The 13,060-nt window shown below is 36.8% G+C and overlaps 1 protein-coding gene and 1 long non-coding RNA gene across 7 annotated transcripts in view; one reads left to right on the top strand and one right to left on the bottom strand.

Annotated features, from left to right (window-relative positions):
* PIEZO2 (piezo type mechanosensitive ion channel component 2) overlaps nt 1-13,060 on the bottom strand; it is a 199,457-nt gene that overhangs the window by 25,168 nt on the left and 161,229 nt on the right. For 5 of the 6 annotated variants that reach the window (XM_083518445.1, XM_083518443.1, XM_083518444.1 and 2 more), the window contains 6 exons: nt 12,396-12,485; nt 10,716-10,837; nt 9,403-9,474; nt 6,390-6,493; nt 4,463-4,561; nt 2,165-2,276 (listed from right to left, as the gene is read on the bottom strand). In XM_083518445.1, coding sequence (XP_083374571.1) covers nt 2,165-2,276; nt 4,463-4,561; nt 6,390-6,493; nt 9,403-9,474; nt 10,716-10,837; nt 12,396-12,485 — 599 coding nt within the window. The remainder of the gene's footprint in view (nt 1-2,164; nt 2,277-4,462; nt 4,562-6,389; nt 6,494-9,402; nt 9,475-10,715; nt 10,838-12,395; nt 12,486-13,060) is intronic. The other variant, XM_083518446.1, reaches the window with a different exon arrangement.
* Nucleotides 16-6,361, top strand: LOC310714017. Its single transcript, XR_014529519.1, has 4 exons — nt 16-653; nt 2,026-2,311; nt 3,855-4,051; nt 5,811-6,361. It is a non-coding gene; the product is annotated as an uncharacterized lncRNA (long non-coding RNA).

Consider the following 13,060-nt stretch of genomic DNA (forward strand, 5'->3'; position numbering starts at 1 on the left):
CTGACAAATCAATATTAAAGACATGAGCAAAAAAATTTCACAGATCTGAATTATTCAACCAAAAATGATGGAAATATACAGTGAGCTGCAGCTTAGTAACCTCAAATTCTACAGTGTTCTCTAATAATTATATTCAAATTAACTGGAGATATAGCCAGTGAGTGATTTTATTCTGCTTTAATTGAGACAATGATGTGGACTTCAGCACCTTAATATTGGCCAACTAGCATTTGGATTTATTCTTTACCACCTCTCTCCTTCCCAAATTAAAAATAACCCATTTTTCTGTCTCCCTCCACTATATCTTTCCCTGCAACAGTAATTGTGTTTGAAGGAGAGAAAGTATTCAGGGATTTCTTTGTAACTGTCAAGGCTTGAAGCCTTGTCCTGTTACTGTTACAAGCACATTTAGCAGTAGCTGTTTGGTGACTGTGAAGGAGAGAGATTGTAACTTCCAGAATTTATTGGGCGGGACCTGGATCAGGTTAATTCATCGTGATTTGTGTGGGACAGCAGACTCTGCGTGGTGATTCTTGTCATGGGGGAGTTAACTGTCAGGAAGAGAGTTGAAAATGGTTGGTTGTGAAGTTGAAGAGATAATGGGTAAAGGAAGTATGAGGAAAAGACTGGGGGAAAATGAGTGGAAAGCTGAGGTCTGAATATTAATACTTTGTTATTTGTGTGATAACCAAACTCATATAACCAATATGCTTAAGATTAATTAATGGATGAAGGGGTTGATGCCATAGAGTAAGCTTTCCTGCCAGGCTTAGCTATGTCACTCCCCTTTACTTTGGAAGAAAGGTAATCTAGCCCATTGTTGTACCTCAGTTTACCTAAGAAGCTCAGCATGTGAAAACTGGCTAAGCTAGTGGCTGCAGCTGAGCCGCATGTTTCTAACATGCTTTTCTTGTGTTCCTATATCAATAATTCAGGAACTTTCACCACTGTAACTAAGTCAAGTTTCACTGCCTGTGTTTTCTGATTGTTGTATGGAAAAGCACATGAAGAGTTTGGAGAGTTTGTAAGTAAACAATTGTTTGCTTACCAAATGTGTGGTCTTTTTCTATGTTAAGGGAAAATGGGAAGTTTGGAAGACACCTAGAAGGGCAAAATTTAAAGGTCTAACAGCCTATATTTCCAAGCTTTACCTTGCTGAATATTTTGTGATTTTAAATCTCTGCTGGGGCTCTCTCACAAAAGAGTACTTGCCCCAAATCTGGATATTGACATCCAGGGAATTCTCATTTTATAGCCTTTATATGTCTGTGCCAAGTATGAATATACTTGCCTGGTGAAGAGCAGAGAAAGTAAGATGGTGATTGAGTTAGTAGGAGAGGCGGCCCTGTGTAAAGGTCTTACCAGAAGAAAGTTACACAAGCAAGTTTTTAACGTTGACTAAACTGTCCAAGCAGCCAGAAGTGCAACCAGAGGAGCTTCGGACTTCAGAGGGCAGATTGCCCATAGTAGCTGTTGTGGGAGTATTTGACTGGGGCTACCTAAGAGGCTGGCGTTAGCAACAGTCTCTGTGGTCTTTAGAAATGGTCATCAAGCACCTTTAAGACCCCATTCGTGCAGGGGGAGAAGTCCTTTCTGGATATGGGCACCCTCATGCAGGGCTCGCACTGAAGGGTCATGTGAGGTGCATCTCATCCCTAATATCTCCAGTTTGATGTCCTGGTTTGTAGCAGTAACTCGAACAACAGATTTTTCATTTGGACTTTAGGTGAAACCATGGTTCAACAAATTAGGAGGTACTGAGTTAAGGGAAGAGAGAGTATGCAAGCAAACACCTTGTTCCTGGTCCAAGAAAGCATGGTTTGATGAACTGAAATGGTTGCGTCTGAACTGGACCAATGTTTTGCCTATTATATCTGCCTATAAGTCAGCAAGGAGGAACTAGGTAAAAATAAATCTCTATCTCCTTTCTCCTGCCACACATGAAAGGGTAATTGTTGTGTTAATATGGCTACTCAGATAGAGGTCTTTTCCATTACCCACTATCTGGTTCTTTTGTGACTGCAGATGTTATGGAATTTACCTGGGACCTTCCGCATGTAAGGCATGTAGCTGAATCACTGAGCTGTGGTCCCTTCACCCAATAAACAGAGGAAAGATTTGTGTTTACAATAAATAACTGACAAAATTACAGACACATACATACCTTCCCCAGAGCCTTTCCGCCTTTGTCTCCTTTCTTTCCCAAACTTTTTTTTCTCTTTGCGCCTCTGTCGGAGGGCAGTTTTAGGATCAGTAATCCAGGCCTGATAAACGAACTGGAGGGAAAAACCAATTTATTCCAAGCTCCTCAGTAAGTAAATAGGAATGCAATATATATTTGATGAAAAAATGTAGGTTTGTGAGTTTAAGCAAACATTCTTAATTGCTATCCAAACATTTCAATGAAAGTTTGAGATTTTTTGTGCTATTTTTGTTTGCTAAACAAACTAAAACATTTGAACAGAACGATGGATTCATGTGAGTTTCATATGAATCCACAAAAGCTATGTTCTGAACTCTGGAAATGCAAATATAATTTACATATGAACCATTTCCTGCAACTAACCTCAAATAATAATCAGTATTCCAATACAATAAGAACATTAGACTTTATCCGTTGTTTTTAAAATATTTCACTCTCTCTTAGCAAATTGGTTGATGGCATCTTTTAAAGTAGGAACACATGAGAATTCATAATGCTATAACGTCACATATTGTGCATTTTCCCCCAACACCCAAAGATACGGCTGAAAAGAACAAAAAAATGTACTGTATGATAGCAGTTTGAGACAAAAGATGTTGTGATTTTGTCAGTATGATTTTCATCACAAAATGAAAACCATGTTTTGCTGGCACTGCATCATTGATGCATTTCGTTAATTAAAGAATAGCCACAGCCAAGGAACAAGCAAACATACACATGCAAAGGGCAGGGGAGAGAGAAACAGATAGATTCAAAGCATTACCACTACCAACACAAGCATGCACAAACTGTCTCAGGGAAGCTGGAATGGGCCATTATTGGAAATGCTTTTATTTCATTCGTTTCTCGCAGTTCTGATGTACAGAAATCACCTTGGTACTTTATTAAGATATTATCTGTAAATCATTAAGCCACCTGCTTTTTATCAGTGAATATGGGAGGTTACTAACAGGTGGTGGGGAGAGTGCCTGTCTCCTTTCTGTTTGAGGCACTAACTTGGTTTATGGTAATAAGTAATGCATAATACAGCTGTTATTGCTGTACTAAAATATATTATGCCTGGATCCAGAGATGTCTTTTGCAATCAGGAAAACCTGCTCATGTAAGTCAGATTCATGATGCAAGACAATTTCTTCCCCTATCTGCAGCCTTTGTAGCATCACCCACACTATTCCTGTGGGTTCCCTGATCTTCATAATTGACTTTTGGGGACTGGTAGGGGCTGTACTGAAGCAGATCAGGCAGGAAAACACCATTCAATGAACAGAATGGGCTGCTTTGCTGCTCATGATTCTTTGGATCCAACCCAATAGCTAAAGTTTGAGATTCACAGAGTTCATGTGAGGGCAGAATAAAAAGCTGATAATAAATAAATAAAATTCATAAATTTTGCCAAACATTGCTCTAGTGAAAACAAATATGGAGAAATATAATTTTGAATATCAATATTCATTGCGTCTGGTGCAGTTCAGTTGCTACAGAAATCCCAAGCATTTCTTCAATTGATTCTGAGATTTTGTTACTGTAGATAGTTTTGAGGAGGACTAGTTGCAACTAGTAATGAAAATATTTAAAAAAATGCTACTTTTATCTTTCAACAGTTAAATTTAAACATTAAGGTACATTAACCTCTTCCTGCTCTGTATTTCAGCACTAAGGCCTACAAGCAAGCTCATTGGATTTGAACTGTTATAGTGAATCCAAAATGTTTTTAGTGCTTCTTGCACATAAGTGACATACTGTATACATTATGCATAGCATCACAAATACTACTAAAGGAAGTCCCAAGACAGGCTAATGGATTACTGATACCAGAATGATGATGCACATGGACAGGAAGTGTGAAGGGTAAGCATCCTCAGCTGTAATATTTTAAGGTTTTACCAGCTTTCTGAGAAAGATTACCATGCCAGAGGAAATCCTGCTCTTTTTTTTTACAATTCAGCAATTTAAACAGGGTCAGCATTTGACCCACTACCTATAAATGCATGCAACCCATGGAATCCTCTCAACACAGCTTAGGCAGAAATGCCAAGATTACGCCAAGATGTGTCTGCATTTTCTCTCTGGGATTATCGTTAAAATGAGTTATATTTCCTTGTATGATTTAGTTTTTTAAATCTTATACATACCAAATGCTTGACTCTCATTAAGTCCTCACAAAGTTCATATAAAGAGGGAAAATGCAGAAAAGGGATACCCTATGCCATAATAGTATGGGATGAGATCACATTCTATATGGTATGGAACATCAAATACCTTTGCAGCTCTGATTAAATACTGAAGAATAGTTTTGGGCAGTTTAATAATAGACTTTGGCAAGGCTAAAATGGCAGAAGCAAATTTCGCAATAGCTCTCTATAAAGAAGGACAAAGCAAGACAAATTAGTGAAAACATAACTGTTATTGTTATAAGAAATATATTGCATGACACTATTAGAAACATTAATTTACCATGGGCTCATGAATGTGAACTGTTAATAATCAACTTAATAGTGGAATTAGTTATAAAATATTAGTATAAAAGTTATTAACTACACATGTAAAAATACTAATTAGTCATGTTTATTAGAAGAACACATTCTAAGTGAAAGTTAATTTTTAGTACATGACAGACAGTAGTAATTACAGATTCCCATCCCTACCCCTACTGCTGTTCTTATGAAAACATAATATTTATGCCACCAAAAACATTTTTATAATAATTTTGCTACTTGCATTATCAACTGATGTCTTTCACCACAAACGTATATGCTACAAAACACTGACGCAAGGACTAAAATCAACAATTCCTGAACAGAAGACACCAGAAAAGATCAACATAAACAGAAAATCTTGACACAATTTTTAGATTCCAAATACAGAACTTATTTGCAACACATAAACAGATTGACATCTATGGTAGAACAAAGAATACATTGACCTTGTTCACAAATGACACTGGGCCAAACTAGGTCTCAGTGCAAACCTCTCTGTCTTTTTAGTTAGCATGACAGCTAAGTTAAAAGTTTTTTTGGGCTACAGACCATGGTGAAGGAGAGAGTTTAAATACAATCCTGAGTTTGATGACACCGTAATTCAAACATTTCTGTGCCGAGCTAAAAGGACTGGGGAGGAGCAACGTGAGTGCAAGCTCCTCTCTGGGAGCCAGCATGTTCACATACGCCTGCTAAGCTACAGTTTGGCTTACATGGCATATAAACCAGACACTATCTAGTCTCTGAAGTTCATGTGGAAACCTATTTTTGCATCTAGAGCTCATGAATATAAACAAATGAATATGAGTCAACATAAAACTTTGGTAAAACCCGTACTTTCTGTATATGACAGCATTGCATGGGAGCTACTTGAGGTGGTATGCTTTTGAAAAAAATGTTTTGGCTCATTTATGTACAATCCTTGTAAAGAATGAAGTTGCAATCTTGGATTGTGACACCATGCATGTAGACACCACATTGTATGGCAGACGGATTCAGACAGCTCAATATACTATGTGAGTCTAGATGAAAAATCTGATATATAACTCATGGCTATTATTATTGACAGATAGTTGCATCATTGTGAAAGAACTTAATAATTGTGACATTATGTTTCTATGTGTACATAGCAGCACTCTGAAAAAAGGAAACCCACAAGAATATAACATTAAATCAGATTCACTTCTATTGCCTTAATCCAGAGGAACTAAAGGGACACCAAGATGCTTCACTCTGAATCAGGATATGCATGCATGAATCAAGTTGCCGGATGCTGGTGCAGCTAAATACTTACCTTTCTCTACCTACGATATAAATTTCTTTTGATTACCTCATGACCCCCCCCCATGTGACTCTTACAATGAATAAAAAATTACTTGTTGGGACAACATCACTATATATAAAACACAGTTTTTATTACAATAAATAGATTGTTGATTTCCAAAACAGAAAAGCTTCTAAGCAATATCAAGCAATGCCTGTGGAAAGATGTTTTATTCACTTGTCTCCAATGCAACATCAGAAAAATAGAGTTCAGGATATGAAGCTTTATTTTTTTAAAAAAAACATGCTACAGGTGCAAGTGAATGAAAATCCATCTCCAGTATCATTCTTACATTGCAGAAATGTGACAACAGTATAAGCAAGCAAGTTCAAATTAGCATGTTCATACCTTTGTAGGAGGCACAGCATATGCAAAAACACAGTACCTGGAATGCAGATCTTTTTGGAGCTTCTTCCTCCTCTTCTTTTTCTTCATCTTCCTCTTCTTCACTGTCCGTCTCAAACAAATAATAATCTCCACTTCTGACCACTAAGCAAAATAAAATATTTGGTTGTTTTTTTTATTTCTTGCAGGAGGCCGGGAGATCCCTCATTAGCTCTATCCCGAGCCACCACAAAAATACATGAAAGCATTCTGTGATTGTGGGACTCAATGAAGGACAGGTAGAAGTGGAGAGAAAGAAAGAGATAAAGAGAATTTGTGGCAGGAAAATCATTTGGTGTTTGCAGGCACGAAAAAAAAGAAAAAGTGTACATTTTCACAGGGAAAATATAAAAAAACATTGTAAGAAGAAACTGGACAGATAGAATGCAAAAAGAGTTGGCAAGGTATTACTAAAAATGTGCAGTATTATTCTTAAAAAGAAAAAAAAAGTTTCCATTTTGCCAGTTTGAGAAATCCTAATTCTATTGGGTATCCAGGGAGTAAGCTAAATTTAAAATTGTATCACTGGAGGAAAATCAAAATCAAAATATAATGCTGTTAAAAGTGTTCAGGCATCCCATAGCATTTGCTTTTCTTTTACTATATTCTTCAAGTTTAAACAGAGAAAATAGAAACAGCACGGATGAATGATCATAACTACACATTGATTTTTCCTTGTGGATTTAAAACAGTTCAGAGGCCTCCATATGTTCAAGATGTGATGTGAATGAACTGGGCCTTATATCCTTGAACAGAAGCACAGTTTTTAAAAACTTCAAATAAGCTAACAGGCCTAACTTGATCAAACAAGAGAAACAAAGGACATGAAAAGAAAAATAATAAGCAAGATAAAATAAAAGCCAGCATTACATTTGCCAGAGAAGGATATTAACATAATATCTGTAAATAAATTAAAAGCCCTTAGTATAGTTATAATAATAAACTTACCTAGCAATAGATAGAATTAAATTCAGCAATTCATTTTACCCTCATTATATAACATTCTTGTTCAATCATACCTGACCCTCTGTTTTATCTCAATTATATACTGAAGCCATTTTCATATTAGCACTTTATCTTAAGGCAGGAGTAAAGGGAGAGTTATAAATTCTCCCCTATCTTACCTACACTGGAGAAAAGTTACAGGATGGAAGGTCATATTACTTGCCACTATTTGAGATGAACCACAGGCACCAACTTTCCCATTAGGGGAAAAGGTGGAGTATAAATAATGATGATTAAAAAAATAAGTTTTAAAGCTAATAGTGACACTCTCCACTTGCTCTGGTATAAGCACTAATGGCAAAAAACCCATTAAAATACCTTATTAGTAGTAGTAGTAAACTGCCCTTCATCTGTAGATCTCAGGCCAGTTCACAACATACAAATTTATTATTTAATATAATCTCTCACAGAATAGTGTCTCCCAGGACAGAGTTACTTTATACTGGGGGAAAGCAATGCAGATCAATGCTTTTTCTTGGGTGTTTTCAAAACAGCAGGCCCTGGCATTACCACTAGTGAACCCTATATAACATTTAATTGCTGAGATATGAAGGGCATGCGGCATGATTAAACTGCAATAATGCACCCTTGCAGGTATGAATTAGAATGGTGGTGAAGTAATGAACCAATTGAAAACAGTAGCCGTTTTTTCAAGAGGATCAGACCTCTCCACCCACAGCCCACACTTCCTCCAGAAGAAAGTTAACAATTCTTCACATCAGTTTAATGGATTAATCAGAATGGTGGAAGCACAATGAGGAGGAAAGCACAATATTATTTTCTTCTCACCACACTGATTTTTGCTGTTATTTTAGAAACTATCAGGTAGAGACAACTGTGTGAGAAAGCATGTTTCAAGCCCCATGCCTTCCTTGGAAGAAGTGAAGCCCTGAGGTACAGAAGTAAAAGATAGTGATGCAGATAAAACACATTTTAGATGTCAGTGTGATGCTACAGGACACTTTGAATACTATATTACAACACTGAGCTATAAAAAGTACATGGCTCATTCAACTACACAAGCTACTGTCCTGAAACTGAACTATTGTTTTAGAAAGACAGAGCTGGTGGATAGCAAACATTTTCAGGGCTTGGCTGTATGGTGCTGTTCACAACATGTGCGTGCATTATTGCAATAGGTACTGTGCATCTATTTCCTAAAACATATAATGAGAGTAAAATGAGTAGGCAATACTGAATTAGAATTGGAATAATTTAACAAAAGTTGCATGGCTACAGGTCTGTCTCACACAGTGGATTATTGCAGAAAACAGAAAACTGTTTTCTACCTCAACTGATCCACTGCAAAAGATAACCTGGGAGCCTGCTAGTCTCCGAGTCATTCTCACCACGTTAATTTCAACAATTATTCTGTAGCATCAAAACTAATTAGAATTAACAGAGACCATATCCAGGTCCATTCTGAACAGCTATACCCTCAAAACACATTATTTGCAATGATGTCCTCTGAAAACAAAAGAAATTTGTCTTCAGTAATAATTAATTTCCCTTCAGCAACTTTGAAAAAAGGATAGGTCTCTACATTTTCATCCTGCCCTTTGTAAACAGAAATATTTAACTTTATATCTATAGGCACAGTTTACTTGTGACTTGACAGAAATCAACATTCAAAATCTGGATAGCTGGATAGATACACATATGCATAGATACACAAATAGATACTACAGTTACACAGATGCATAGATATGCACACATAGAAACTACATATATGGCTGGAAGGGCAAAATGTATTTTAAAGCTGGGTTGAAAGACAGAAAACCATATATATGTTTTGGACATTTTAACTTTGTATTTCAACCAATTCCATTAAAATATATAGCACTTAGCAACACTTAAACTACTTATCTTGTGTGCCATTGCATTCATATAACTATCAAGTCACAATGATAAAACCATGCATAAAACAAACAGGTCTCGGGAATGCCTTCATTCTGGTCAAGGATATAAGGGTTAAATTCATGTATTTTAAAAATTATTGAAAAACCTACTAGAAGCATGATCAACCCAAGGCCGCCACCACTGCTTTTTTTTGCCCTTGGCTTTCTCTTTGTCTGCTTCTCCTAAAATGAAATATGTCCAAAAATTAATTTTAGAAAGTGAGACACACATTACTACTTATATTTTCTCTTTCTAGTAGCTCCACACTTTGTAAGAATTGATCCAATTCTAATAAACTCAAGAAAAACACCAGGCATTTGTTTATTGTTGGTAATTAGCTGATCAATAGCACATGGTCATTTTTATATGCTGTTAAACTAGAATTTTACTTCAAATTAGAAGAAATTCAGGGAATACTAACTCCCCCTCCCCCCAAGGCTTTTCACATTTCACATTCAGAAACATGGCTGCCTTTTTTGTTTTTAAAATAAGAGACACAGTACTTTGTTGTGCAGTAAACCCCCCGCTAAAAAAAATACTGATACAAGATACTTGAATAGATTTCACAGATTTAAGACTTTCAGCAGGCTGTGTGTGTGTGTGTGTGTGTGTGTGTGTGTGTATCCCATAAAGGCTTTGAGGAGACACTGTGAAGTATCACTGTGTGAACTCTGGGCAAAGAGAAAAACACACACACTGACAATGGATTATATCTAAGTAAGTTCTATTCAGAGTAGAACCATTTATAAATTAATGGACCTAAATTAGTCAGGCCCATTGATGTAATTGGTTGGACAATGAGTACAACTAAATTGGATGTAACCCAATTTATTGGAGGGAAATTGGAGAGAAATTGTGTCATCAGTGGGAGTGGGGAGAAAATTTAGTTTTTTTAAAAAAATCAGTATTTGATAGCTACTTAATATGAAATATGAATTCAAATGTAAATCTGCAATGAATTACATTTTATTACATATAAACTGAAATATAAGGGTGATTGAAAACAGTAGCAACCATTTTTTCCGGAATTCCAAAAATATAATTCATTCATTTTGAATTTGTTTGTATACTGTACTTTAGTACTCTAATCCAAAATCCTGGATTGTCTCATATTTATTTCAGTGAAAGGGACAATCATGTGACTGCAGATCTCAGGTTGTTCTTCCACTAAAGTAAATGGGAAGGGTTAGTGAGCTGCATTTGTGCCCTAAGACATCAATCCTATGCATAGATATTTTTGGAATAAGTCCCATTGAACACAGTGAGATTTACTTCTGCATAAATATGCATAAGATCAGGCTGTGATCAGGCCCTTTCTTTGAATGGCTGGATTGCATATAATAGTTCCCTACACACATTCTTGTTGATATTGCCAAGGTCCAAGCAATTAATACCAACACTGGATATATTGAAGGAATAGTACCATCATCATCTTCTTCAGGAGCCTTTTCAATTGCTTGTCCATCTGAGGTTTCTTGGTTCATGCTCAACACCCTTTCTTTACCCTTTTTATATTTTTGTTGCCTGGCCTTGATACGATCCATTCTGAAAAAGCAAATTTTACATTGTCAGAGTCACAGAACAATCTTTGTGCATATGCAGTGCAAATGCTTTCAAAACCATCACAATGTATTATTACTGCATTATTCCCCACCCCAATCCTTGTCACAAAGGCTAGTTATATAGAGAGGCCATGTATCATTGTATACAATGGGGTTGTGTATGCCGGGACTGTTCTTTAAACCATGCCACCTCCTAGTTCTTTATACTGATAATCTGCATATCAACACTAAATTTTATTATGAAAAGAAGAGTGGGGTTGGTCTCCCTAAACAATAAGCAGAACAAACATACCTTATGCCCATACGTTCCCTAGAAACTATATTCATTGCAACAATACGCAATTAATTTTTCATTAACTAACTAGTTTGTTCTTGTTATTTACCTTAAACAATCCCCCTACACACTGTTTTCCTCTACTGATCCATTTCTTTTTTCTCCTGTGCCACCCACATTTCCAGAGCAAGAGCAAAACCAAAACTAATCTTCCAAAACTCTTATCTTGTATAATTTTCTCAGCTTGTGTAATTTACTCTGGACAGCAAAATGGATTTTTAATTGCAGCAAACACACACATTTGCATCACATACGCAAAAGGCACAGTGCCTCTTATTTATGCTCCTGAGAGATGGGTGATCTAGTTGCCCAGGCCCTTTGGCTTGTCATGGGGAGCGAAGTAGAATCAATCCTGGAGAAGAGACCAATTCCATGGATCATGCAAGGCCTTCCCCTTGGAAGGGGTGAAGGGTTGTGCATTAGTTGGGGTAAGTAAACTAATGAGCACATAAAGACATCTTTAAGGGCTAAACTATAGCCATATTCAGGCTTTGGATACCAGTAAATGCTGAATCCATGAAGGAGTTAGCAAGATGAAGTAGGTTAGTTATGCCCCCTAGACATGGGTATGTGCACTGACCACACCCAACACAACTTGTGCACCTATATGTGATGTAAAATCCAGTAGTTTCTTTCCTGAAGTCAATAACACTTTTAAGGGAAGGGGAAATCTTATCAGGACCAGGACATAAAGACCTACTGTGATCTGAATTGGGCTTCCCCCATTACTCCTACTTTTAAGAAAAAGAAAAGAGATGAAGTATGTTCTAACCATTCATTTACACAACATAATTTGGCCCTAAAATGTTAAAGATACTGTCGCAAGTCAGATGCAATGTTCCCAGTTTCCAAATCATAGTTTAGCAAGCCAGGAATGAGCACTGAGCTTATCAACTTCCTTCCTTGCATTCTTCCTTGTCTACCACCTAAATGTGCTTAGTTTCTTGAAATGGGGAGCTGTGAGTTAGTTTACTAACTAGCAGTTTAAACCACATTCTAAGGACATAGATGCCTACGGTGTAAATCTAAAGTACATTTTATAAGGTTAGTGAAGTGGTACTATACTCTAACCAACTAATCTAGTAGCAAATTCACTAGAGTTAATAGTTAATCCCTCATAAAAGCGAAATGGCATTGCAGGGGGTTGGACTAGATGACCCCTGGGTCCTTTCCAACTCTAAGATTCTAAGAAGAAAGAAAGGCATACTGTCTTTTCAGCTGATCCATTGATTTTTTCTCTTCCTCAATTCTTGCCTTTACAGCTTTCACAATTGTGGCCTGGAAAAGTTCAGCACCTCTGTAAAAAAGAAAACAATTCACCAGTTCCCCAAATGTGGGTCAAAGCAATGCAACACAAAACAAAACAAAACATGTATATAGCAGGTGTGTTCACATGTCATAGTTCAGTATGTCGTGCATGAGCTGTAGGGAGCCTCACAGCCCTCCCTTCCCCTATCCTCTTTCTTGCACGCATGCTGAGAGGAAGCATTCAGAAGTTTTTTTTTGCTTTTGGCTAACTTCAGTTTATCATGTGTCTGAAGTAGCAATCAGAGGTTAACTAACTACAGTATAGTTAACTTTTTTAAAAAAGCCAACTTCTTATAGCCAAATGAACTGTAATTAATTATGAAAACCCCATGGTTTCTGAAAGTGTTTTTTAAAAAAACAACAACAAAACCTAATCATAGTTATTGTTAACCACAATTCTGGATCCAGACAAGTTGACTTAAAATAGAAGCAAAAGCTTCTGAACTCCTTCTCTTGGCTACAAGGGAGAAGAGCAAGGGGTGGTGGGGAGCACTCAAGTACAGCCATACCTTGGAAATCAAACAGAATCCGTTCCAGCAGTCCATTAGACTTCCAAGACATTCG

This window comes from Podarcis liolepis (assembly GCF_965112155.1).
Source record: "Podarcis liolepis genome assembly, chromosome: 8".
Lineage (NCBI taxonomy): Eukaryota > Metazoa > Chordata > Lepidosauria > Squamata > Lacertidae > Podarcis > Podarcis liolepis.